The sequence below is a fragment of the Delphinus delphis genome, chromosome 6, assembly GCF_949987515.2.
Source record: "Delphinus delphis chromosome 6, mDelDel1.2, whole genome shotgun sequence".
In the NCBI taxonomy this organism is placed as follows: domain Eukaryota; kingdom Metazoa; phylum Chordata; class Mammalia; order Artiodactyla; family Delphinidae; genus Delphinus; species Delphinus delphis.
In genome coordinates this window covers 85,591,859-85,619,712 of record NC_082688.1, presented here as the reverse complement: position 1 = coordinate 85,619,712, position 27,854 = coordinate 85,591,859, and the positions used below count along the sequence as shown (strand labels likewise).

Sequence of the window (27,854 nt, the reverse complement as noted above, 5' to 3'; positions counted from 1 at the left end):
GGAATCTTGAGAAGAGGCCTGAATTAAGGAACCAAAGCCGGGTCATCAGACAGGTAAGGAACAAGGGAATCCACGTCTCCTGAAGTTGGTCAGAAGAGCCAGGTGACAGGCCAAGCAGGGGTGGACAGAGGGCAGGGAGCAGATGGCAGGTGGCCACGGTGGGGGAGGGAACCGCAGCGGTTAGAGCCTCCTGCCGGAACCCGGGAGCAGCTGGGCTGCAGCGCTGCACTGAGCACCACGCCTACCCTTCCCAACTTACGTTTTATATCTTGGGGAGAAAATCATGATTGCACCTCTGTGGCACGGTCGTTGTGGGGACTGAAAAAGACCATGTAGGTGGCCCAGGGCAGCACTCCACTACGCCAGTGGCAGTGCTTTGAGGAGGCGTGGCGCGGCGACAGGGGAGGAACCTGAGGTGGCGGTGGGCCGCGGGTGAGGGAGCAGCCCCGCTGTTGGAGGAACTGAGACTGGACAAGGATCCCGGACGGGGGGTGGGGGTGGAGGGCGGAGTGGGCGGGGCTGCAGTTGGAGGGGCGGGGCCAGGGCGCGGAGGTGTTCCTGTGGGCGGAAGGCGGTGACCCGCGCCTATAGGCTCCGCGGGACACCCCGCTGGGACCGGGCCCACTCCGAGCGGTGCTGACCCTCCGTCTGTCTGCGCTCCAGCCGCGTCCCACCGCGTCCCGCCGCCTGCACCTGCCGCCCAGCGCTCAGCAGCCCGGCCACAGCATGACGGACCAGGCGGCCTTCGACACCAATATCATCACCCTGACCCGCTTCGTCATGGAGGAGGGCAGGAAGGCCCGCGGCACGGGCGAGATGACCCAACTGCTCAACTCGCTCTGCACCGCGGTCAAAGCCATCTCCTCCGCTGTGCGCAAGGCGGGCATCGCGCACCTGTGAGTCAGGCCTCTGTACCCCCGGACCCCTCACCTTGGCCTCTCTCTCTCTGGCAGGGGATCTGCCGAGCAGTCCGATGTCTGATCCTCTGCCCCTGCTGTCAGTCTCTCTGTCTGACATCTGGAACTCTCTCTCCCTCTCTCTCCCTCCCTCCCTCCCTCTCTGCCCCTCTGCGGAAGCTCAAGCGGCACTCAAGCCTAGTTCCGCCTTCCATTAAGCTTCCCACCTGGGGGCCTGTCTCACAGTCCACAGCTGCATCCACCCTGCCGCCTGCTCCCCTGGGCTGAGCAGCCTGCCTTAGCACCCCTCTGGCTTCCTCCTGATGAAATTGGCTGGCCAGGTGGGCACCTGGCCTGACTGCCATACCCATCCTAGCCTCAAACAGGAAAGTGCTGGCCCAGGTGCCTTCCTTTCCCTTTCTTTTCTTCGACCTCCTTCACTCCCTTTGGAATTGGGGTCCCAAGTCAGGTTTCTAATTCAGTATCTCCTTGACCCTAGACAAGTCCTGTTAGGAGCAGTGAGTGGAACCCCCACTGCGAGGAGGCCCTCCGTCCAGAGCTTTCAGGGGCGGCAGTGCTGGTGTGCACAGGGCTGCAGGAGGTCTGGAGTGGGGCTTGAGATGCTGTATTTCTAAGACGTTCTTCTGTGGTAGGTGGTGCTGAGACCGCTGGTCCGCAGATCACATTGTGTTTAGCAGAGCAATCACAGGACATGGGGATTCAAAGAGTACCTTCTTGTGTGGCTTGTTGTAAGTAACACAAGTGCCCTTTGGTTTATTCTGGTGTGCACGAGCATTTTATGTTTAGACTGGTCCTCAGTATAGCTGAAGGGTGCCTGGGTTTTCAGATTGCCCACACTCCTTCCTAATATTTCCCACACTTAGGAACACCTTAAACATTGTGCACAGTGCTCTTAGCTGATCTGAAAAAGTATAACCCCTGTAACCTAGTTTCCTTTTCTGGTCAGCTTTTTGCCTTTGGTCCCACAGTATGGCTTGGTAGAGCTAACTCTTTTTTTTTTAATTTTTATTTTATATTGGAGTATAATTGATTAACAATGTTGTAATAGTTTCAGGTGTACAGCAAAGTGAGTCAGTCATACATATACATGTATCTATTCTTTTTCAAATTCTTTTCCCATTTAGGTTATTACAGAGTATTGAGCAGAGTTCTCTGTGCTATACAGTGAGTGCTTGTTGGCTATCTATTTTAAATATAGCAGTGTGTACATGTCAATCCCAAACTCCCAACCTATCCGAGCTAACTGTTAAGGAAGGAGTGTAACATCGCATTTATTTTCAGATGTCAAGCAGGGATGGGACAGTACGTTAGGAAGGTGGTGATTCCATTACTATTTCACCTATGGTCCCTCTTAATACATTTCTAAGGAGGCTGTGCGTTAGGAAACACACTCAATTAAAATCTTACTTCAAATTTAATTTACAATAAGTAAAAGTGTCCTAACAGCTTTATCTGCCTTTGAAAACCAGGGAGCTTCTTCAAAAAGAGTGCTTGTCATTTCTTGTATTATTTTAAACTGTGTCAGCACCTTTCACAACCCCAAAGAGACTCAGAAACACAAGATCTGCTTTGAGGTGCATCTTTCCCACCTTTTAAGTAATGTCCGATAGTGGGACCTTAGGTAGTGGGATTTTGATAGTGGGTCCTGGACAAAGGGTGCTAATGTTGGCTATATAAATTATGTATATTTTTACACTAGGTACCTGTAAATACCAGGTTAAAAAAATATTGTTGTTGCTATAATTATAAATTCCTTAATAAGTTGCACTCAACAAACATTCAAACCACTCAGAAGGACACAACGGGAAAAGTGAAACCCACCTCTACCCATTCCCTGGGGTATCCACTATTCATAATTTACTGGTTATTTTACTAGATACTTCTTTTTTTTATGTCTTTTTTTTAAAATGGGAGTATAGTTGATTTACAGTGTTGTGTTAGTTTCTGGGTGTACAGCAAAGTGAGTCAGTTATACTAGATACTTCTTTACATTAATATAAATTTATACATGGATACATATTTCCATATGACTCTTTGTAAATAGCAAACAGAATGGAATCACACTTAATGTATTCTTCTGCAGTTTGCCTTCATTATTCAACAATATATATATTCCACATCCTTCAATGTCAGGACATGGAAATCCACCTCCTCCTTTTTAATTGCTGCATTGTGTTCCACTGCATGGACACGTCATGAGCTATTTGACATCTCCCATATGTTTGGGCATGCCACTGGTCTTTGACTATTTCAAACAGCATTGTACCTGTGAAATGGGTGTTGATGCATGGCCATGTGGGTGGCTGGCAGAGGAGGACATTAAGTACTCCTGTGGGAAAATAAGTTTGACTGTCTCAGTATCACATGCAGTTGAGCAGGGGGCAATAAGACAAGATCTTAACCTAGGCCTCCAGAGTACACTCATGACTTCGATATCCTGGATGAAGAGGCCAGCATGCCTGCAAATAACTTGTTAGTGCTGATGACTTGCCCTAGAAGGGCGTCTAACCAGAGGGACAAGATGATTGCAGACTGCAGGAGCCTTGCGGAACCAGTTTATGGAGCTCAGCCCTGACTCCTCATTAGGGACAGATCAGGAGTTTAAACGTAGAGCCTGGAGAGCTCTCTCTCTCTCTCTCTCTCTCTCTCTCTCTCTCTCTGTCTCTTTAGTTCTAGAAGAGACTGAGAGATGAGAATGATACAGAGTTTATGCTGTAGGAAAAATAGTACAAGTATAGAATTATAAAACAATAGAGATCTGAAAGATACTTTCCTAGAGGTACCAAAAATATGACGTGGATGCAGAGGACTGTGGAGTATCAAGATAGGCATTTGCAATGGTCAGGAAAAGATGGTCATAGGCTTGATGGCTGGAGAGCATTTTAGGCTGGGCCATCATGTGAGGAAATGTACAAAGTAGGAAGATGTTGCTGGAAAAGTTGCTCATTCAGTTTGACTGAAGCCTTCAAGTATTGTAGTGGTGGGGCATTTGCGGGTGTTAAATTGTGGCTGCATTGGGGGAACATCAAATGGCAAGGGTGAATACTTTATATTTGGGGGGATAAGCAAAGGGGAGAGGTACAGGTTTTGTTTTTTTTCTTTTTTTTGCTGTATGTGGGCCTCTCACTGTTGTGGCCTCTCCCGTTGCGGAGCACAGGCTCCGGACGCGCAGGCTCAGCGGCCATGACTCACGGGCCCAGCCGCTCCGCGGCATGTGGGATCTTCCCGGACCAGGGCACGAACCTGTGTCCCCTGCATCGGCAGGCGGACTCTCAACCACTGCGCCACCAGGGAAGCCCGGTACAGGTTTTTGAATGGGGTGGTGGAATGAATGGAGATTCATCTGGGGCAGTTATGGCTGGAAGTATAGAGTTAAAAGAGAGAAAGCTAGGACATGTGGAACACCAACTGAAGAGGCTCCGGAGAGCTGAGGAAAGCAGCATTCAGAGCTAGGGGATTAGAGGGGAAGAGGGGGAGGACCTGGGAGAAGTCTGGGTGGGGATGGGGGAGAAGGACAGCAAGGGAGGTTCTCAAAGAATCCCGAGAGCAGGGCTGTGCTATTCAAAAACAAAAACAAACAAAAATGAAAAAACAAAGAACCCCCCCCCCCCCCCCCGCAAAACCCAGAATTCCAAAGGAGGAGCTGAGTTTTAGAGGCTGGAGAAGGGTAAGAAGATGATGCTGACATTTTGGTGATGTGGAACTTGAGGTGTTAGAGGGCCATACAGCTGGGGATGTTGTCCAGGCTGCAGTTAGTTGCGGAATTTGGGTGTGAAGAGCTGACTGAAGATTAGGCCACTGGACTTTGGCACATTCACCCTCAGGCAAGAGGAAGAGGAGAAGAAAATTAGGATCCGGTTTAGCAGAACGGGAACATGCAAGGCTTTAAGAGCACATTTTTTTTTTTGCGGTACGCGGACCTCTCACTGTTGTGGCCTGTCCCGTTGCGGAGCACAGGCTCCGGACGTGCAGGCTCAGTGGCCATGGCTCACGGGCCCAGGCACTCCGCGGCATGTGGGATCTTCCCGGACCGGGGCACGAACCCGTGTCCCCTGCATCGGCAGGTGGACTCTCAACCACTGCGCCACCAGGGAAGCCCTAAGAGCACATTTTGGAGAGAGGTGGGGCTGGGCTCAAATTCCTGCCTCTGCTATTTAACTTCTGTGAGGATTTAGGCAATTGGCGTAACATCTCTGAGCCTCAGCTTCCCCACCTGTAAGATGGAGACAACTTTTTTTTTAATCCTCAAAGAGTTGTATGCGGAGGAACTGAGTTCATTCAATTGATACTGTCATCATTGTTTTCCTAGGTTGAAGCTTTTTGTTTCTAGAAAACAGATAGCCTGTATCCTGCTTTTCATTCCTTAGTAGTTGCCCACATGCATTTCAACAGGGATATATTCCAGGCTAGGATATTATATATTAAGATGACTTTGCTCCCTCAGATTGGTTACCGGAAACTTCCCATCATGCTCACGTGACATCGGGAAAACTTTCTTTGTCTTCCACCAAACACTTCTGTTGTTTGGTGGAAGAAAATAATAAATAACTTCAGTTTTAATTTTGGAATTACAGGTCAGTTAACACATACTTGAGCTTATCTTCAAGTTTGCAGAGTTTACAATCTTAAACTTCTGGAAATTTTATCATAGGTGTCTTATATTCTTGAATTATCATCTCCATGTTACCAAAAAGGAATTGTAACTTCCTTTCCACACCAAAAGCAGAGCCAGCCACATACCATCCTATTTGCTCACGTGGGGCTGGCATGAACTCAAGCGAACCTTGGGGCTTGGGGCCTTTGAAGCTGCTCCGGTTGACACCTCTTCTTCAATGTTTAGTCGTCCCTAGGTATCCACCAGGGATTGGTTCCAGAACACCCAGCAGATACCAAAATCGCGAATGCTTAAGTCCTTTAGGTAAAATGGCTGAGTACCGTCCGCCCTGCGTGATCTCGGATTCAACTAACTACGGGGGGAAATTCGCAGATGCAGAACCCAGGATACCGAGGGTGGCCTGTATTTCTCATCCGACCTTTGGATGTTCTGGGGTGGGTGAATGGTTGGTCATTTACTTCAGAATCAATCAGTAACAAGTCATGTTACCTTCAACTTCAGTGATAAGGATTAAATAGTAATCTGCGTCCCTTTTTCTTCTAAAAATGAGCTCTTCCACTTGGCTCTCGTGCATGCTATCTAAAGGGTGGCCTGCTTTACACTGCCATGCTGACATCAGAAGGAAAAGGTCTAGTTAGTTAGCAAATCAAGGAAGTCATCGAAAGTTCTTCCCTAAGTGTGGCCCTGGCTCCGGTCCTTGTGTCTAGGGATCTGCTTCAGAAATGTGAAAGGAGCCTTTCCCCTGACCATCATTAATTACAGACTTTATGGCTGTGAAATGGCTGTAGAAACCGTATGCAAATTTGAAAAACCATGCTAATATTTAGTCCAAATATCTAAGGATTTAAAAATACTGGCCAAATTAACCCATCCTTCTAAAGAGTTTCCCATCATATGAATTAAAATGACTTAACAGTTGTTTCAAATTTTCAGTGAGGTTTTTATAGTAAGCATAAGAGGAGATATTACAATACTCGCCCTGTGTTGTGGCCAAAAAAACCAAAACAAAACAAAAAGAAGAGATATTACAGACAGCAGCTTCTCAAATTGATTTTTCTCCCCAAACTCCAGAAAGAGAAATTTTGTGTCTCTGGGGGTTGAAAAACAAACAGTCACAGGGGCATAAACCCTGACAGCATAAACTACAGGATGCTGTGCTGCCCTGAACTACTTGGGCTGCAGGGCCAACTAGCATGAATAAAATTGAAGTGACATATCATAAGCATCTCAAATGAAATAATATTCCCAGGGAGACTTCAGTCAAATGTGAACTTTGAGCACTTCCTTTTCTTGTCACTTAGTTACCTGTGACACTGTTCCGCATTGCCTGTCTTCCCAGAAGCTGCCTGAAAAACTGGTTTAGAAGTCATTTCCCCTCCCCTTCATCAACCAACCTGTACAACCAATCTGTGGGCTCCGTTAAGAACAATGATGGCTGCCATTGTCTGCTATGGATCAGGTGTATCACGTGGGTTAGCCGTCACCCTTACAAAGCCTGGAAACAATCAGGGAGCTGAGACAACTTGATGGAAGTCATATAATCAGTAAGAGGAAAGGCAGAATTTGAACCCAGATCCCTGGTGCTGTGTTCTTGTCAGCACCCACCTTGCTTCTCAGCATGGTTGTATTACTGCTGCGGGGAGTTAGGGATGCAAGAGAATGATACCATTTCTTGTTCACTACCTTGGTGCCAGTCTCTGTTCTAAGCCCTTTACCTATGTCAACTCATTTACTCCCCCTCTCTACATACTATGACATAGATACGCTAAATTCCCATTTTACCAAAGATCAGAGAAGCTAAGAGATTTGCACAGGGTTGGTTAACATGTGACAGAGCTGGGATTTGAACCCCAGGGTCTAGAGTCCCAGCCCATGGAGGAAAGTGCCTGATGATGCTGCCTTTTCCCCACTGCTCCTGCACGTGCCCATCGGGTTATACAGTAAAGGCTCTTCTTCTATCCTTTGGGGCCTTTGATGGAATGATGACTGATCAGAATGCAGAAGAGTATTGTTTCTAAGGGATTTTCTGAAAACTTAGGAAGAAAATAAACTATGTGCTCTTCGGCTAATTAGTTCCTTGAGGATTTTCTTAGGGCTTTTCTCTTCTGTCAAAGTTGTAGAAGCCTTTCCTGCTTCCGGCTTTTCATTGATCCATGGAATGTGTTCCCTTGGAGGTCTTGCTTCCCTTCTGGAGGCATCTTGGGAGAAGCCTGACTGAGCGTTTGCCTAGTCCTGCCTCATCATCCCTGGGCGGGATGACACAGGGCTGTGTGAGAAACTCCTCGTGTCATGGCTAACTTCCTGCGCTAAGGTGCAACGTACAGAATCTGAGGTGATTGGGTATAGGCTCAGATATTGTCACTATTGACATGGAAAGCTGGGAATTCATTCTCCTGAATCCTGCTTCTACCTTAGAATCACTTTCCTGGGCCTTCTCGAAGACTTTCCTAACACAAGGTCTCACCAAGGGAAACCCTCCCAGAAGATGACCTAGAAGAGTTATAAAGTGCCTGAATTTTGAGTTTGAGGGTCCCAGAATCATCTATCCCCATGTTTTTTATGCTTCACAAGCAACTGGAGGGTAGATGGAGAAAGGTCCTTCTGGTTAGAACAGAGGAGGGACCCTCCATGGGAGTAAAGAGGAGGAAGGAGGGGTGACCACCCAACCAGGCAGGGAGGCGGAGCCATCCAGTGGTCTGCATGGTTTGGCCATGAAGATGGCCATTTCGGTTCTGGTGTGGTGAGTGTCCCCTACAGTGTTCATCCTGCAGCTGTTATATGGCCCCTCCCGACTCTCCGTGGACAGGTGGTGCCACTCTCTGTGACCCAAGGGCAGGATCCACCTCAGAACCCTGGAACAGCATTGAGGAACCTGGCTGGTGGTCTTGGCTGGACAATCCAGCTGCCCTGACGCTGACTGTAACCTCTTGTAGCCCACCGCATGGGAAAAAGACTTTGAGGTTTAAAAAGTTACTTATATAGGGCTTCCCTGGTGGCGCAGTGGTTGAGAGTCCGCCTGCCGATGCAGGGGACACGGGTTCGTGCCCAGGTCCGGGAAGATCCCACATGTCGCGGAGCGGCTGGGCCCGTGAGCCATGGCCGCTGAACCTGTGCGTCTGGAGCCTGTGCTCCGCAACGGGAGGGGCGGCAGCGGTGAGAGGCCCGCGTACAGCAAAAAAAAAAAAAAAAAAAAAAAGTTACTTATATAAATGTGCACAGAGTAACTCCTCCCATTTGGAAATATGTGAAAAACAAATTCCCTGTTCCTTTGGATAAATTACTGACCCAGACCTGTTCTTTGGAATCATTACTGGCTGGCTTATTTGGGCTCTTTTAAGGCTTTGTTATAGCTTCATTTTCGTTTGAAAAACATTCAAAGTATCCTTCAGCCGGAACTGCTCCTTTGCAGTGAGATCTTCCTTGACCATCTAAACCCCTTGCCCTGCCATCCCCCAGCATCTTGTTTCATTTTATTAGAGCACCCGTCACTGTCCAACATGATCTTATTCATTCAAAAGCACTTGCTTGTTTCTTGTTTGCCTCACTCACTAGAATATAAGCTCCATGAGGGCAGGGATCTCATCCATCTTACTCAGCACTGTAACCCCAGCACTCAGCACAGTGGGGACAATAGATATTTGTGGAATAAATGATCACTCACACAGGCCTCTAGGAAGCTTTTGAGTAAGAGGAACTGAGGCCTGACTGTTCTTCACCTCTCTCGCTGAGCCAGATACCCAGAACAAAGTGTAAAGTAGGCTTTTCCCGTGCCTGCCTCAGTGCCTTGTCCAGCTGTCCCAGCCTCCCAGGCCTCCCTGGAACTGTCCCTATAGGCCGGTCCCTCTGGGGACTGTGCCAGTGGCTTCCTCCAAACTCCAAGGTGCCGCTCCTATACTTATTCCTTCAGGCTTGGGTTTCCCTTCTCTTCAGCAGATGCTTTTCAGCAAGTATTGCTAGAGGGCCTACTGTGTGCTGGAAGTTGGGACACAGTGAGGGAAAACATACCCTCTGTCCTCATCCTCATGGAAGTACAGATTAAACAGCCATGCCAACACGAAGATGATGAAGCCTGGGGGATCTTGACCCTCCCACAGTATTGCAGATCCCTAATGAGTGCTTCCTTTAGCGACCAAACAAGGGACTTAACATGAGGCGTGAAGGGCTGTGCTAAACCCTTTGTGTATGTGTGATAAGTGTATAATCCTCCAACAGCCCCATGAAGCATCATTACCCTCCATGGTCATGATTGAGAAGGAGGACTCGGAGAGAGCAGGGGACTTGCAGAGCTGAGGGCTGAGCCAGGTCTCTGCCGCGAAGCCCATGTTCTTTTCCATCAGCGTTATTCACCCTCCTGAAGTCAGTAGTGACTTTAATGGTGGAAGTGTCGGGCTAGGAAGGAGAGCCAGTGGGTACCAGCAGGGCCACTGAGGAAGATGCAGGCATTGAGATGTTGGCCCCTGCCAAGCCCTAGTTCCATCCGGAATTCGGCTGCCTTCTTTCTTCATCAGTGTCGGCCTCACAATTGAAATGAGAAAGAGACTATATGGAAAGAGAAGGGAAAACCCAGCTGCAAGTCTGATAGATCCCTTGGTCTTCTACTCATGAAACAGGAGTGACATGATGAAAAGAAGTGGGAGGAGGGCTGGAGGGACAAGACGCTGTTTTCCAGGTGGGCGAGGGAACGATGCTGAAAGAGGCAACACTGGAGAATGGGCTTGATGCTAACTGGAGTTACCTCCTGGAGAGTCAGGCCAGGCGAACCGTTTGGGTTCAGACAGTTTCTGATGTTGGCTGAGTTTTGTCCAGCAAGAGACATGCAAGTTATGTTTAGAGAAAATGCATTTTCAGGAGTTGAGCAGTGAATGCCATGACAATCAGTCCCCAGGCAAGTGCTCCCAGCAATCTCAGCGAAGGGCGTCATGGTACCCCTTCTCTCCCATTCTCAGCTGTCTGGTGGTATCTTCAATGCCCCTACTCTTTCCCTTCCCACCTCCAGTCTCTTATCTGGTTCAGTGCATCCTCCTTCTAAAACATTTCCCCTCCTTTCAGTGTTCTTCCTCAACCCCAGGTTATGACAACCCTCCTCTTCCTTCATTCTAACAAACTAGGCTCCATTATGGACCAGCCACTTGGATTCTGGAAGCTCCACAATTACTGACTTGCAGATACCTTGAAAATAAAGTAAGGACTCCAGACTTCCCAATCCCTTCAGCCCCTAGGACTCCTGCCAGAGGCAGTGAGGTGCCCTTAGGAGAGGCCTGGCTTGAAAGTCAAAGTGAGCTTCTCACCTCCGCTCTGCTGCTCCAGTGTAGAGGAGCCCATTGGTGTCTTGGAGTGAGCATCCTCCTCCATAAAATGGGGTAGTGGGATCTGTCAAATTTCTTTTCTTTTAGGGTCTCATCAGCTATAAAACCATAGATCCCGTGGCTTAGTTTCCCTCTCAGGCTCCTTCCCACCCAGAAGGTTTCTTTGCTTGCTGTGTCTGTCAGCTGATTCATTATGCATTACCTCATGCATTTGGGAGTGAAAATTGGTTCTTGGGGCAGGTGAAAAAAAATCAATCTTTTTGGGTGTGAAATATATGTACATACGGTGCATAAACAGATACACACTTTATCTGCAATATTAAAATTTCATGGGGGAGTGTGTTAGGGAAAAAAAACCTCTTTAGGGGCCATAATGAAAAAAAAGCTTGAGAAACATCGATTTAACCACAAAGGTGTGCTGGGTACCATGATAGGCACTGGACAGGTGAATGACAATATCTCCTTCCCTCCAGGAGCCAATCCAGTTGGATGACCACCTTTCTCGTTCTATTTCTCCCAAACCATGTGTCTCCTTTCCTTTCTTCTAAATCTCACCAAATGCCCTCTTTGAGTGAGTTTATAGATGCATTGACATATTCTGGTGGTCATGGCTTATATTTTTGTATCTTTTCTTCCCTGTAGCTATGGAATTGCTGGCTCTACCAACGTGACGGGTGATCAGGTGAAGAAGCTGGATGTCCTCTCCAATGACCTGGTTATTAATGTGTTAAAGTCATCTTTTGCTACCTGTGTTCTTGTGTCGGAAGAAGATAAACACGCCATAATAGTAGAACCTGAGAAAAGGGTGGGTCTGCTGCACTATTGAGGATTTTAATGTAATCATTTTTCTTTCTGGCTTCATAAAGGACTCCACTTGTTCAGCCAAGCTGGATTCCTAAGACACAGCCTAGATCCCTCCTGAACCATCAGTCATCATTTCACAGATTCCACTTCACTGCCATATCTCAAACTGTCCTCTCCTATCCACACTTCCACCACAGTCCATGCCATTATCATCTCTCCTGCGTGCTCATACATGGGAGAGACTCAAATATACTCATACTCGTCTCCACTTCTAACTTTTTATTGTCATGTTCAAGGCTCTTCAAAGTCTGGCTCTGTTAACTACGTCCTTCCATCCACCCAATTCCCAACCTTCATAACCAACCTTCCTGCCAATCTAAGCTGTTCGTATCAGTGATTCATGCATTGGAATCCTATTAATCTTGTTACCGAACTCAGGATGCTCAAGAATCCAATACTGAGAGACAAGTGTTGGGTAAAAGGAAAGATAGCCTTATTGAGGAAGCCAGCGATCCTGGGGAGAAGGTAGACTCATGTCCCAAAGAACCAACTCCCTGTTGCCGATCTGGGGGCAAGAGTTTTTAAAGGGGAGTTTCAGGGGTGTATAAGCAGAGGGAGGGGGCTACATGCAGAACAGCACAGTTAGCTCTGATAATCATCTTGAAATTGGCCATGTGGTGGTCTGATCAGTGTCATCTTGATTGTTTTTAAGTACAGCTAATCTTCAACTCCAGGGTCAGTTTGTTCCCATCTCCTTGAGGCCAGTTCTTAAAAAGAACTGTGTAAGATGGAGGAGCTTTTGTCATTTCTAGTCTGGTCATCATGTAGTTAACTTCTTCCACCTGTGGGGAATTCAGTATCTGCAAAACAGCTTAAAGGATACGGCTCAGAATATTATCTATACCCCATGAGGAGGAACTAAAGGTTCCTGAGTTTGTTTAATGACTAAACTATTATTATTTTGTCTTATTTGATTGTTTTCCTTTGTTTTTTCATTTTCTCACTTCTCTGGTTAAACTTATTCTTTGGCTAATGTTTTTCTACAGACAAGAGGCAGGCAGAGGACATTGGGGTGGGGGGAATCTGTCTTAAGAAAGCCCTGTAGGGTCCTGCTCAGTTACGGTCTGATTGCTTCTTGAGGGTAGAGAATGAATTATATTCTTCTCTGTATCCCAGCCTCTAGCACAACATTGTAGGGGATCAACAAAAAATTATCGTTGAAAAAGTGAATGAAAGAGTATATCCAGCTTTCACTGAACAGCAAAAATCATGTAATAATAATAACAAAAAACCCCCATTTGAGATGGGTTACTATTTTTCCCTGTTTGAGATGAACTGGGGATATGAAGGAGTAGGATGAGAAGAAAATCAATCAGAAGATGAATTTAAAGAGACTGCCTGATATCCAGTCTGACCTTTATAAGAGGGATGGGGAGCCACATCTGATTAACTTGTTTTACATCATTCTTTTTTTTTTTTTTTTTTTTTTTTTTTTGCGGTATGCGGGCCTCTCACTGCTGTGGCCTCTCCCGTTGCGGAGCACAGGATCTGGACGCGCAGGCTCAGCGGCCATGGTTCACGGGCCCAGCCGCTCCGCGGCATGTGGGATCTTCCCGGACCGGGGCACGAACCTGTGTCCCCTGCATCGGCAGGTGGACTCTCAACCACTGCGCCACCAGGGAAGCCCTACATCATTCTTAAAATACACTACGTGTCAGATTCAAAGTTCATGTTGTTCTCTGCTGGGCCTCTGAAGGTACTTGGCAGTTTTAGGCACGTGGATTGAATTTGTTGTTTAGTATTCTCTATGGGTCTGCCCAACTTCTCTGAGTACAGTGTGCCTTCGTGGTAAGCGTGTTCCTGTTTTCCTGATGACAGTTTCTCCTGCGTCAACCAAGGTGATTTGTTAAGAGCAAGCGGTCAGGGAATCAAAGAATTGCCTTAATATGATGCAGAAATTTAACAACCACCTCTTAAAGTGGCTAATTTGGAGGTGGAAAATCTCCAGTGGTGTGCTGGTAAACTGGCTCTCTATTAGAAAAAAAACCCTCTGATTTGTAGCACTTGCCACTTTCAACTGTGCAAATGGTCCCCCAGAGTTGATTTTGAGCTACCAACACGACATCACTGAAAACAGAGTTGGGAAGAGATGTGCACCATTGGCCCTTGAGAGCTGACTCCAGCCAGCTCCCACATACCCCTGAAAATCCTATCGAAAGAATTAGTCTTTAGTAGTCCTACAACAGCTGAGGGTTATTTCCTTTGGGAATTACAGTAGGGATATGGCTGAGAACTCTGTGCACTGTAACCCCAAGTATCATCTATAAGAACTGCATGAAAATATTCTTAGAGATCTTTTCCTTTTTCTTTCTTTTTTTTTTTTTTTGCGGTACGCGGGCCTGTCACCGCTGCAGCCCCTCCCGTTGCGGAGCACAGGCTCCGGACGCGCAGGCCCAGCGGCCACGGCTCACGGGCCCAGCCGCCCCGCGGCACGTGGGACCCTCCCGGACCAGGGCACGAACCCGCGTCCCCTGCATCGGCAGGCGGACTCCCAACCACCAGGCCACCAAGGAAGCCCTCTTAGAGATCTTAATGTTGTCTTTGCTTCACCTGAGATACTGTGTTTTGCCCTTATGAATGAAGTTTTGTTTCTCTTCTTCCTTTGACTGCCAGGAAACTCCAACCAAAATTATGATTCATTCAAATCAATGATATAGGAAATTCTTACTTAATTATCTGTATTCCTCGCCTTCATCTATATCTATGCCTCCTATTCTAAGTTGTGTTTCCTCTGCCTAATGATCTTTTGATATATATTTCTTGTTGTTATTTTCACTCTGTATACCACCTCATACCTTCCCTGACAGAGTATAAATAAGACACATTTCTTGAATTTTCGCCTAGATTCCCTCTTTTAACCCCTTAGCGTATACTCTTTATTTCGTTACAATGTGTTCTTTTTTTCTTTTTTGGCTGCACTGGGTCTCTGTTGCTGTGCGCAGGCTTTCTCTAGTTGCAGCGAGCAGTGGCTGCTCTTCGTTGCAGTGCACGGGCTTCTTGTTGCAGTGGCTTTGCTTGTTGCGGAGCATGGGCTCTAGGTGCACGGACTTCAGTAGTTGCAGCACACAGGCTCAGTAGTTGTGGCTCACAGGCTTAGTTGCTCCATGGCATGTGGGATCTTCCCGGACCGGGGATCAAACCCGTGTCCCCTGCATTGGCAGGCGGATTCTTAACCACGGCGCCACCAGGGAAGTCCCAATGTGTTCATTTTAAGTGTAAAGCTGTGTTTTCTTTTTTTTTTTGCTCAGGGTAAATATGTGGTCTGTTTTGATCCTCTTGACGGATCTTCCAACATCGACTGCCTTGTATCCATTGGAACCATCTTTGGCATCTACAGAAAGGTAAGATGTCATGGATCAAGCTCCTGGTTTGGGACCAAAAGGAGAGTTAAGGTTGAACATCCAGTCCCGTTTCACTATTGGTGGCACAGCCAGAATGTACATCGTGAAACCTTGTGAGGCTTGAAATAGGTTTATATGTCAAGTTCTGACTTTTTAAGTTCTGCCTTAACAGCATGGTGAAAATCTATTAGGTTGTTAAAAGAAAATGTAGTTAAAGGTGGGTGGGAAGAGAAAGATATTTCACTCTTTTAACTGTACCTTGCTTCCTTTTGTGACAGAAAATAAAATTAAAAACAAAAGAGACAGTGTAGGGTAGCTGCAATGATGTAACTACGTGAACTGAGAACTGTGAGAGTGTGACAACCATCGAGAGTACTTATATCAAAATTGTCCTTTAAATCCTCTAAATCAGGGGTCTGCAAACTATGGTCTCCCTGGGCGAAATCCAGCTCATTGCCTGATTGTTATGGCCTGTGAGCAAAAAATAACTCTTTTGAATTTTTGAATGGCTAAAAAGAAAATCTAAAGAATAATATTTCATGACCTGTGACATTTATATGAAATTTAATTTTCACTGTCCATAAAGTTTTAATGCCATATGGTCAGCTCACTTGTTTCCTATGTTGCCTCTGGCTGATTTTGCACTGCACAGGCAGGGTTAAGGGATTTTGATAAAGACTGTGTGACAGTAGAGCCTAGAATATTTACTATCTGTTGGTTTATGGAAAGAGTTTGCTGACTCTGCTATAAATTATAGAAAGCACACTGGTACAGTGAGGGGATCCAGGCTCCTGCCCTGGGTCTTTTCTACTTGGGTGACCTGAGCAGGTAACTCTACCTCAAAAGTCTCTCTTCCCTTCTCTTACTTTAAGTGTGTGTGTGTGTGTTTGGGGGTGGAGGGGGGCAGTTTGGTGGAAGTGCATTCAGATATATACAAGTGAAAATGGAATGAATAGCCACGGGCCCATCGTAAAAAGTGATGAAATCTAAAATATGTCATCTTGGCTTCAGCCTTCTTGTTTATTTTAGAAATAAAACCTCACAGATGCCTTTGAGGCTGAGCCCTTTCCTTCATCTTAATGGACGAGGTGGCTAGTTCAGCCAACCTCTGAGGTTCCTCCAACTTTCCTATTCTGGGATACAGAGGCCATAACTTAAGAAGCGAGACCGCAATTCGTGCTTTGTTTTTCAAAGTGACTTGTTGTCTACCATTGCACATAATCTCCTTTCAAACATGGGAAGTAGGACCGCCATGGGACAGTTCTCTTTCCTCATTGAAATGTATCTTGTGTTTGTCTTGGCCGGGAGGCGGATCAGTGTGAGTAACTGAAAGTTCTAATACTCATACCAGAAAGACAAAGGCAAAGTAATTAATCTGTTTTCCAAGTCATACCACGAAACATCCCATTCTTGTTATAGACAAGGAGGCATGTAATTTTACCTGCAAGTTATCAGGTCTATATAGTATAGCAAGAGAACTTCGCAGCAAAATTCTTCATGTAGAGGAAGACTTCTGGTAATGACTCAACCAGAGCTAAAGCAACACTAATGTTTGCCAGCCCCAGTTTCCACCTTAACCCCCCAAATAAAGACTCTTTTTAAGGGAAAAAAAAACCTAGAAAACTGACACTGGCTATCAACTAAAAAAAAAATCAAAACAGCCTGCAACAGCAACTCGAATTACAAATGCCAGAACAACTCAACAATGAGTCTCCACACTCTTCTCAATAGACCTGAAGTGACTCTCTTAAAAGACCGAAAGAGGTGATGAGTGTCACCATTCCCTTTAAGTCACTTCAGTTTTCAAAAGCCTTATTGATTGTTTGAGGATTTATGGGGCATAAATATTGACCGTCTGATGCTTTAACGGAGACCTTTCCTGCTTTCCGTAGAGCTGGATCTGGGCTGGAGTTCAGCTCCCTGGTGCAGCCGCTCAGTGGCATAACATTAGTTGGTAACTGGAACTCGGAAACAGTGATCTGGTCTTGCCCACATGGTGCCTGAAAATAGGCTCCAAAGGGATCTCTTAGGGCCTGTGGTCCAGTGTTTCTACGAAGTTCCTACCACAGTACCTTCGGAAGGGTCACCCCACCTCTGGCTGGAGACATTCAGAAAAGGTAGAATTCTAGAGTGTTAGTCCAAATATTGGGTCAAAATCTGTCTCCCTGTTGCTCATATGGCCTTTTAGAGCATCAGAAAATAAGACTCTTTTACATGCTTGGAAATGGCTTTTCTGCCTTCCCCTCCCCTTCTTTTAAATCTTCTTTAAGTTGAATATCTTTCATGTGAGATGGTTTTTCGACCTTTCTAGTGTGGTCACCCTCTATTGGATACCATTCTAATTTTCAACACCCTTTAAAAATATCCAGTCCCCACGACTAAAAGCAGAGTTTCAAAAGTGCTCTAGAAGCTTCGGAATCCAATTCACTTCCCTTAACTGGGCACAGGGAGATGTAATAGCCATATGGAGTGTGGTTTCCTGACATTGATGCTTACTAGCTCTGTGGGACCTTGGGCAAGGTAACCTCTTGTTTCCGTATCCATAAAGGGGAGATACTGAAAATTAAGCATAACGGCAATGAAAATAGTGCCTGGCACATAAAAAGTGCTCTATAAATGGTAGCTATTAATATTACTTGTCTTATTTTTTGTATTAAGATTCAACAGAGAGTATCACAAGTCAAACTAGCTTGAGGAAGGAAAGGAGGGAGGGAGGGAGGAGAGAGAGGAGGGAGGAAAGGAAAGGAAAATTATCGGTTCATGTTAACTAGAAAGTCCAGTGGGTAGCTCATTCAAGGACTCAGATGACATAAATGGGACACACTTCCTCTCCGTCTCTATTGCTCCCTCCTCTCTGGTGGCAAAATGGCTCCCAGTAGGTCTGGGCCCACATCCAATCCTTTCAGCAACTCAAACAGGAGATGCAAACCTCTTTTCCAACAATTCCAACAAGAATATCATCTCATTGGCCCTGATTGTCTTGGCTTTAGGTCATGTGTCCATCTCTCAACCAATCACTACGGCCTGAGGCATGCAGTGATCTGATTGGCCAGACCAGGGTCATGTGCTCACTCCTGGAGCTGAGGGCCAGGGGGGTAGTATTTTGATGAAGGTTAAGGTGCATTTATCAGCAGAAGGGTGATGGGTGCTGGCCAGGCAAAATCAATGGATGTTCACTGCAGATTATAAATACCTTGAGAGCAGGGACCTTCTCTTATATATTTTTTTGTCTGCTAGGCAGCCTGGTACAATAGTAGGTGAACAATAGTGGCTGAGTTACTGGACACTCTGCCATATGCCCTATGAGACCTTCTAGGGAGGGTTTGGCTGCCGCTCTGAGGGAAGACCATCTGATGATAGGACAACCCCACCCCACTTCTGCCTGACTTTCTCCTCCACCACCTCAAGTCTCCAGAATCCATGGTGTCTTTCGTACTCTATATGGAGTGACGTGGATTAAAACAGAGCAACACCTACAGCAGGTGGTGGCCTGGGATGAGTAAAGGTAGGGTCCAGACGCTTTTTAATTTTGTCAAGTGCTTTCTGCACATTGGTCCATGAGCCTCCGCATGAGACTGTAGTGGATTCCCTTGGAACAGAGGCATTCATTGCTGAGGGTTTGGAGGAGGGAATTCATGCATTAGAAAGGGGGACGGGGTAGAAAAATATTCCTCCAAATGAATGACTAGATGGAATTATTTTGTCTTTCTTTTGAGTATATGGATCATAGATAATGTTACCATTTCTTATTCCATGCAAGGAAGTTGAAGGCTGAGATTATTTGGTGACAGTGTTTCAGAGAAAGGCTGTTCATCCTTGTGCCACAGACAGACATGGGTGGTTCTGGATGAGGTGAACCTCTGGGGGACTTTTCTTGGTGGAGAACTGACTACTCCAAGCCTAGGGGCTTCCAGTCAACTTACTTATTTACATGTTGTCTTTGTCTTATTTTGTGCTGCGCTTTCAGGGTTAAGTAGTTACGACAGAGGAAGCGGTTAGAGCCTGACTGTTTTCCTCCCACTATGTCACTGGCTTTGAAGGAAGCTGGTTCCTTTTTCAAGGTTGTACACTGGCAAAATTTGGAGTCTGAGAAACAACTCAAATTTCTGATACTGTGTTTAGTCTGTGTTTAACTGCACTGCACTACCCTGTGAATACAAACCAAACTAAATTAAATAATTTGACCCAACACAACCAGCCAAGCAAGCAGCCAACCACCTAGATGAAAACTGTTAAACACAAAGATTGGAGACAAGAGGAAAAAAAGAGAGAAACGGCTTTTGTGACATTTCCTTTTACATGAGTAGTTCTTAAGCTTCAGTGCAAGAGTCAGCTATGGTGCACGGTAAAATACTCCCAGGGCCCACCTTAGAAAGTCTGACTTAGTAAGTCAAGGCTGCAGCCCCAGAATTGCATTTTAAATAAGCATCTCAAGTGATTCTGATGTACATGGTCTCTGGACCACACTTTCAAAAGTTATAGGAAGAAATTACCAGGAATGTATTTCTTTTTAAAAATATTTATTTATTTAGGCTGCACTGGGTCTTAGTTGTGACACATGAGATCTTTAGCTGCGGCATGCGGACTATTAATTGCAGCATGCGAACTCTTAGTTGCAGCATGCGTGAGGGATCTAGTTCCCTGACCAGGGGTCTAACCCAGACCTCCTGCATTGGGAGCATGGAGTCTTACCCACTGGACCACCAGGGAAGTCCCACACCAGGAATGTTTTTGCTGAGATGACCTCCATCTCTGGTATCATGATATAGATAGATGCCCTTACTTATTCTCAGCCCCTGGAATCTGTGGTTGGGGAGAGAATAAATGAAATTGGCAGAAACTGCCCATTTTCACTTCTGTTTAAATTCAAGTAGAGAATATTCAAGCTGAAAGATTTGTTTGAGGCTGTTTTGAGAACCATAGAAGCCAATTGTCAAGTGTTAAGAAGGTAATTATCAGTTAGTAATCATTGATTAGGAGCCATGCCCTTAAGTTTTTCCTTTCCTTAGTATTAGGGAACAAACAGTCACAAGACCCAGTGGGCTGTGTTTTTAATAAAAAACAAAGAAAAGATTAGAGCACATGTCATGTTCTAAATGTAAGTATTGTTTCATTAAATTTTTGTAGTTGTGTGTGCGGGTGCATGTGTGTTGGTACTGGTTTGTGATGCAAAATGTATTTTTTGTTTGCTGTGGGTCATGGTCAAAAAAAGGGAAAGCATTTGCCCTACACTGTAACAACTCTGGAGAGAGATTCTCAGTTGCCGTATTTCTGAGACTTTCTTTGGTGTGTGAGTATGGACCACACTGCTCACTGGAGTATGTGCTGCAACTGGCAGGAGCTCATGAAATTGATTTCCTTACCAGACTTGAAGCCCTGCAGCCCAGTTTTAATTTGTTTAAATAAAGATAGAGTAGGCAGGGGAAAGACATTGATGACTGTAATGAGATTAAATTAGTAGGAGCTGGCAAGGAGGCATGCTCTTTTTTTGAGAGTGATAATGGAGAGATGAGGGAATATCAAATTAGTAAAATTGGAGGAGGACCCTGATGGGAAAGAAGGATCCAGATGCACGAAATTTGGGGTTTGGTGGGAAGGCCGCTGTGGTAATATAATCAGGATATTACTGATGTGAGGAGGAAGGCCTCTCTGGGAAGATGCCCTATTTCATTACGAGAGCACCTTGATAATGCATCTTGCTAATGGATGAACTGCAAAAAAGAACCACAAAACAGAACACAACAAAAAACGTGTTGTGTTTTCTTTCTCGTCCTAGATTTCAACGGATGACCCTTCTGAGAAGGATGCACTGCAGCCCGGCCGGAACCTGGTGGCTGCTGGCTATGCACTCTACGGCAGTGCCACCATGTTGGTCCTGGCCACGGCGAATGGAGTCAACGGCTTCATGCTGGACCCGGTGAGAGACCCCAGGGGAAGCTGGGTGCTTCGCTGGTGGCTGTGAGTGAGTGTTTATTGTGTGTGTGTGTTGGGGGAGAGGCAGTACCTAGAGGTGGAAGATGAGGCCCGTGAAGGGGCAGAGATGATGGGTTGGGGAAGGGGGGAAGGGAGATGGAGGGACCACCATGAGAAGATTATCGAGGTGAGAAATGGTGTCTGTCCATAAGGAGTGTTTCTTCCACAATGAATTCTTTAGAGTGGACGTGACTCAGCTGACTCAGATGCCCACTGGGCTGAGCAGGCCACACAGATGAGTGGAGTGTGCTGGGAAAGGATGGTCAGGGTGGTGGCAGGGCAGTGGCGGGGCACTGGGGAACTGGGGAGGTCTGTCAGTTGTTACTCCTTGGGAATAGAGGCTCAGTCTTGCCAAGGCTTCCAATGTTTCAAGAAACACTGGATTTTTAGAAAATGTAATGTTTCTGGATGTGTAAAACACTGTGCTAGCCAATTAAAACACATTTGTGGACCAGATGGGGCCCATAGATGGTCTGTTTGCCACCCACGCTATCCATTACTAGCTTATTTTCCTGAGGTGAATGGGTGTCCCGGCTGAAGCAGTGGACCACCTCATTTCTTCAAAATTAGCTCCGAAATTCATTTGATGTGCACGAGCACGCAAACCTTCAGTGAACCCTTGTGGTTTTGAAAGGCTTTGACGAACTCAAGGAAGTGAAAATAAAGAAGGAAATGAAGATAATTCCTTAGTCTGTCCAACTTATAGAGAAAAACACCCTCGGGAGCTCCCTGGTGGTCCAGTGGTTAGGACTCAGCGCTTTCACTGCTGGGCCCCAGGTTCAGTCCCTGACAAGACTAAGATCCCACAAGCCACGTGGTTCGGCCAGAAAACAAAAAACGAAACAAATTCCTCACGGAGAGGAGCCCAAGGTGCCATGAAAAATATTCATTAACAATTTTTAATTTGTGGATAATTTCTTCCACATGTGTATTAATTGGACTTCTTTATTTATTCTGTTAGATGATAGTTTCGACAGAGCAGATGAATTGAGCAAAGAAATCTCTTTACATATTTGGCATAACTAAACCCACCATTGAAATGAACTCCACAGAATCATCTTCCGTAGGTCGGCACATTCATTGTGCATTGGGTCCAGTGTCCCAAGGGAAAAAGAATTGAGGTTATAGATACCTTTCAGTTTTAGAAATGTCCTCAGATGACATTAATGAAACTATTTATTTGGTGCTTTTTGCTGACAGACCGAACACCAGGTACGGTCAGCTGCTAGAATCCTGGGAGGGGCCGGTTGCTGGTGGTGGGGCCTCGAGGTTTGTGGGTGGCGGGTGGGAGAAATCGGAAGGTAGGCTGCCTCTGTCTCCCGCACGCTTGCACAACTGGACTTTGCCTCCTTGGAAGCACCCGAGCTTAATAAATCAACAAGGGTAGGGAAACAGCACGAGTTTAAGCCTCCAAAGGAGGTGATTTCAGGGTAAAGTAGTGGCAGAACCCGAGCGAAGTTCACTCTGAGCCCAGGGTACAGTTTCCGAAATCACTGATGTTTTGGGTTTATCCTCTCAGCAGGCGTTTACCGCTTCCCCAGACATTCCTCTGGTAACTTCTCTGTTACCTTTCAGTTGATAGATGTGTGGAAAACATGAAACCTCTTCTTATTTCCAGATTGCAGACCTTGTGTCGGGGAGTAAGTCTCTGTGTGTTTGATAGTCTTTTGTCCACCTCACACTTAATGGCCACTCAGTGTTTGGAGGCTGCGCTACCCCCTGCTGGCTGACCTCCCAGAGCTGATGAATGCCTGCAGGGTAGGGGTCAACCTAGTGCTTTCTTTTCATTTTGGCTGACAGCTTCCGCTAAGAAGACCACAGCAGCTTTATTTGCATTTCTAGCAGGCTTTAAGGTTTGAAAAGCTTTTCAGTCTCTTTCTCCCATACAAGGGACTAACCTCCTTCACAGCTAGGATGTTCTGGCCAGGTACCAGGGCGGGGTGCCCGCAATGCATGGCTTCATGAGCACCTGTTGTGTGATGCCTTCATTTTCCAGACTTTTACCCAAAAAACCATAAAAGAAAAAAAGAAAAGAATCACTCACAATGACACCTTTCAGTGACCACTGTTAATTCTAGTCTCTTTTCTCCCCCTACCCTCCTCTCTCCCTCCCCCACTTCCTCTCTACTTCCAACAGGAACCAAGCTTTGCTATGGGAATAAGTGGCTGGGGAGAGAGGTGTCCAAGGTGGGACCTCCCTTCTTAACTCTGTCTCCTCCCCAGATGGGCGGAGCCTCAATCACTCTCTTATCAGGGACACGTAGGAGCCCCAAACAGTCCTCAGTCCAGAGCTATAGGAGTTATGTGACACCTTACTCCAAAGCTCGAATCTCCTTTGAAGAACCTAAGCCTTAAAGGCATCAGCTTAGCACTGGGACTTTGTGGGAGGCTGAGTTCTGAGAAGCACTCTGTAGATCAGTGAGCAAAGGCACCAGAAGCTATATATGCTGTGAATCGAAACTCACGGTGCTCGGGGAAAGTGACATCAAGATAGAAACGAACAAATGGAAAGCTAAGAGCAGCCATGAACACTTTGGTGTAACTCAGCTGCCCATCTCTCCCGATATCCTACCTCCTGTATGCACCAATTATTTTTTTTTTTTCCCAAAGGCATGGGTGTCCCAGGCCAAGGAGAAATCATTTCACAATGAAATCATTTCACAATGTTACAAATATTGAATCATTATGTTGTACACCTGAGAGTAACAGAATGCTATGTCAATTATACGTCAGTTGAAAAAACAAAAAGATAAAAACCAAGCTCTTTGTGCTGAAGGACACACGTGACCTCAGGCCTCACGCCACCCCCTCCCACAGGCCTGAAGGAGATGTCACGGCTCCACCTTTCCTTCCTGTTTCACAGGCCATTGGAGAGTTCATCTTGGTGGACAGGGATGTGAAGATCAAAAAGAAAGGGAGTATCTACAGCCTCAATGAGGGCTACACCAAGGACTTCGACCCTGCTGTCGCGGAGTATGTCCAGAGGAAGAAGTTCCCCCCAGTAAGTGAGGGCTGCGGGGTCGGGGTTGGGGGAGGGCCCCTGAGTTATGTGTTGATTCATGATCTACCCTGGAGAGAAAGGCGGCAGGGACAGAAGCGGGTGGATTCCACTGTGCTGGGGACTGGAACCTCTGCCCTGAGACGGCAACCCCTTTGCCACTTTCTCTTGGCAGAAGAAAATCAGGACTGTAAAGTCCGTCAGATGAATGAAGTCATGGCAACAAAACATGCTTCACTGCTGGGGTCCCTGATCCCAGTTGGTACGAAACGTGGTCCTTGCAGCCCAGGCCCCAGCCCTGTGGCACCTGAAGGATTTCTATCCGTCACCTCTAGACTCAGAGGATCCATCGTGGCATCTCTCTAAAGAGGTTACAAATCACTGAACACGAAGAGAAGAAATGGCTGTTTGTAGAGACGGTTCTATGTAGGAATATCCAATCTTGTCCTACTCAACAAGAGTAACAAACTGAAAGCTCGGCCTCTCTGTACACACCGGTGCCGAAGCAAATCTCGGAGACAGAGTTTTGGGTGAAGTAGAAAAGGATAGCTTTATTGCTGTGCCAGTCAAAGGGGGACACACTGGGCTCCTGCCCTCGAAAACTGTGTGTCCCAGGGACTTCCCTGGTTGTCCAGCGGGTAAGACTCTGCGCTTCCAATACAGGGGGCCCGGGTTCAATCCCTGGTCAGGGAACTAGATCCCGCAGGCCACAGTGAAGATCCCGCATGTTGCAACTAAGACCCGGCTCAGCTAGAATAAATAAATATTTTTTAAAAAGTTGTATAGAAAAAAGAAAGAAAAAGAAAGAAAGAAAACTATATGTCCCACCCTGGGAGGATTTGATGAGGGTTATATAACAGTGGTTTGAGGCTGGGGTCTCTGACAAGATTAGGGTGTGAGCAGGGCCTGCCCGCCTTAATCTCGTCTCAGGTGGTTTCCTAATCTTGACCAGCTTCTCTGGTCCCTTTAATCTTGCCTCAGGTGGTTTTTTAGCCATTTCTCCCTTGATTAGCAACTGTTTAAATCTGCCCTTTGGAACTCAGGGAAGGTCATGGAGGCTGGAGTCTTGCCTACAAGAAACGGGGGACAAAAGGGCCTCCATGCCTGGGAGCCCCACCGGGCCTCACTCATTTTCACTCTTGCTTAATGCCATGGAAGGCTGCTGTGTTCTGAGGAAGAAGCCCAGATGTTGTTGGTTTGGCATTCAGGGCCCTCCAAGCTGGCCCCAGGCTCTCTCTCCAGCCTTATTATGTCTCCTTCCACCTTTCCCTAGAGATCCCTTCCTGCCCCCAGCTGCACCAGGCTCCTCCCAGGGCCCAAGGCAGACTGCAGGTGCTTCTCTAGTTGTCCCACCTTTGGCTGGGCAGTTCCTGCTCCTGCAGAGATGAAAACCCCACCCTTGCCCCCTCTCCTTAGCTCTGCGAAATCTTTCTTCTCCTTCAGGGTCCTGCTAAATGCCTGCCCCACCCCGGAGCCTGAATCCTTAGGGCCTCCTCAGGTAATGTGAGCTATTGTAAGATGTAAGAGGCTGTCTCCATGATTCCATTTTCTGCTGCTTGGGGACAGAATTTTCATCCCATTTCCTAGCACAGCCCCAAACACACACCTTGATGGTGCTCTGTTTGACTATTGAATCAAATAAGCATAGAGGACATGAAGAGAGCTCTCTCTTCTGTAACCCTAACTATTGCTGGTCTTAACCTTGTAGGACAACTCAGCCCCCTACGGTGCCAGGTACGTGGGCTCCATGGTGGCTGATGTCCACCGCACCCTGGTCTACGGAGGGATCTTTTTGTACCCAGCTAACAAGAAAAGTCCCAACGGAAAGGTAAATAAATCCCCTGAAGAGTGGTTGAGAAGCAGTGGATTTCCTTTGCAGCCTGGGAGATTTGACTGAGGAAGAAAGGTCATGGTAGCTGTTATGCTCTGCAGTAGGGTGCCAAGGATGTCTGTGGCATATTCTTTTCTAGATTAAAGGCTGTCCTGGTTAAAGCCAGGTGATATCAGCTAAAGATGATCTCTTGAGAGCCCTTTCATTGCTAAAGGTAAGTGATGATGCTATGGTCAGAGGGTACTAAAAGTGCTTTCTGCTTCCACTGGCTACACGTGGTTTGGCTTGGGCAAAATGAATGCCATTCATAAAATGAAATGAAACAGTCCAGCCTCATTACCAAGGCAGCAAATCACATATGCATCCCAAACAGAGGTCTTCTTTGATGGTTTTCAAAAGGCATAACATTGAAATGACTAGTGAGCTGACATTTGCTGCTTAGAAAATGCTACATTTCTAGGGAAGGAAAGCATCTCTGGGGACACCTAGAGCTTTCAGGTAAGCTGCAACTGATGCATTGGGCTCATGCCCACAACCTTCTTACAAGCCAGGGGGTGGGCTGTGCTTGCTTATGCTGGAGAAGGGACACCCACTTTTCTTCGACACAGAGGGACAGTGTGTTTCCTTCTCAAGTATTGTCCCTTTGTTTTTCCCAAAGGACAGACAGGTTTTTCTTATTTTATTTTATTTTTAATGTGAGAGAAGGAATAGGAATAATCCCCATAGTTAGAAATGGGTGTATTTCAGATGTGCTCAGATCTCTGTTTATGGCATGTGGCGTCCAGTTCACTGAAAACATTAAAACATTCACTCTTACCATAGCCACCTACCTCGGGCATCCCAACCTATGTGATTAGCCTGCTTTATAGCACTTTTCTCTAATGCCTCAAAAAATTGTTCCTTAACACAAATATTGAGGTTCCTCCTTTTCCTTTTTTTTCAGTTTTGCAAATCTGACCCTGACACCTGTATGGAAATAGAGTCAGGAAACACCTGCAAAAAGCTGTCTACTCAGTAGGCAGACTGCATGAAAATGCATACAATGAAAAAGTGAATATTTAAAAGTAAATTCCAAGATGTATAACATACTAAATCCCAACCCTCAAGCCTTAGGAGAATTGTAAAAGGAATGTGTACAGAGTTGCAAACAATATTATACTGTTTGGAGGAGCCAGTCTGCTTTCCAGATGTCTGCAGCCAGACACTACCATGGACTTTTAAATGCTTATAGAATAGGCAAAGGTCCATCCAAAACACACACAGAATCACTCATTAGGTCCAGTTTCCGTGCTATAAAGAGAAGGGAAACATCGGTTCTGCCAAAATGTCATTCGGTCCTGAGCCCAGGTGGTCTGCCTCACATCTGCATCAGGCAATCTATTGCTGGCTCTTGATGGATGGCTTAATTTAACCAAATGGTTAAATTAACCATCCAGTCTTAGATGCAACCTTGTGATGGAAAGTAAGGGAAAGTATCAGTTCATTTGATCAGCTCTGCACTATTTTGCTATGAAGCAGATCTCTTTTCTGTGTAATCTAGTCTGTTCTGAGAATGCTGCTCTTGTTTTCCAGTTGAGACTATTGTATGAATGTAACCCCATGGCCTATGTCATGGAGAAGGCAGGAGGATTGGCTACCACTGGGAAGGAAGCTGTATTGGACATTGTTCCCACTGACATCCACCAGAGGGCGCCAATCATCTTGGGGTCTCCTGAAGACGTGACTGAGTTCCTGGAGCTATATAAGAAGCACGCTGCCAAATGAAGAGCTGGCCTTGCCCACACCAAACAGAATTGCCTTTTATCTGGACCTTTGATCTCACAGGGTGCTACCCGATTCTGACTGTGCATCAGATATTCCTAGACATAGAAATAAAAAGTATGGATATTTTCACCATCAAATGCTGTGTAATGCCTTATGCTGCCTAACCAAAATGCTATCTCAGTAATGCCACAGATGGTCACGATATGTTTTGAGTGGATAGAGGAGAAATAAACATATTCTTCCTT

At 46.2% G+C, this 27,854-nt stretch overlaps 1 protein-coding gene across 1 annotated transcript; it reads left to right on the top strand.

The window, feature by feature from the left end:
* FBP1 (fructose-bisphosphatase 1) lies at nt 1-27,854 on the top strand. The gene is made up of 8 exons (XM_060014997.1): nt 1-53; nt 664-896; nt 11,481-11,643; nt 14,951-15,043; nt 20,820-20,960; nt 23,880-24,017; nt 25,723-25,842; nt 27,418-27,854. The coding sequence occupies exons 2-8, from the start codon at nt 727-729 to the stop codon at nt 27,607-27,609; spliced, it is 1,017 nt and encodes a 338-aa protein (XP_059870980.1). The 5' UTR covers nt 1-53; nt 664-726; the 3' UTR covers nt 27,610-27,854.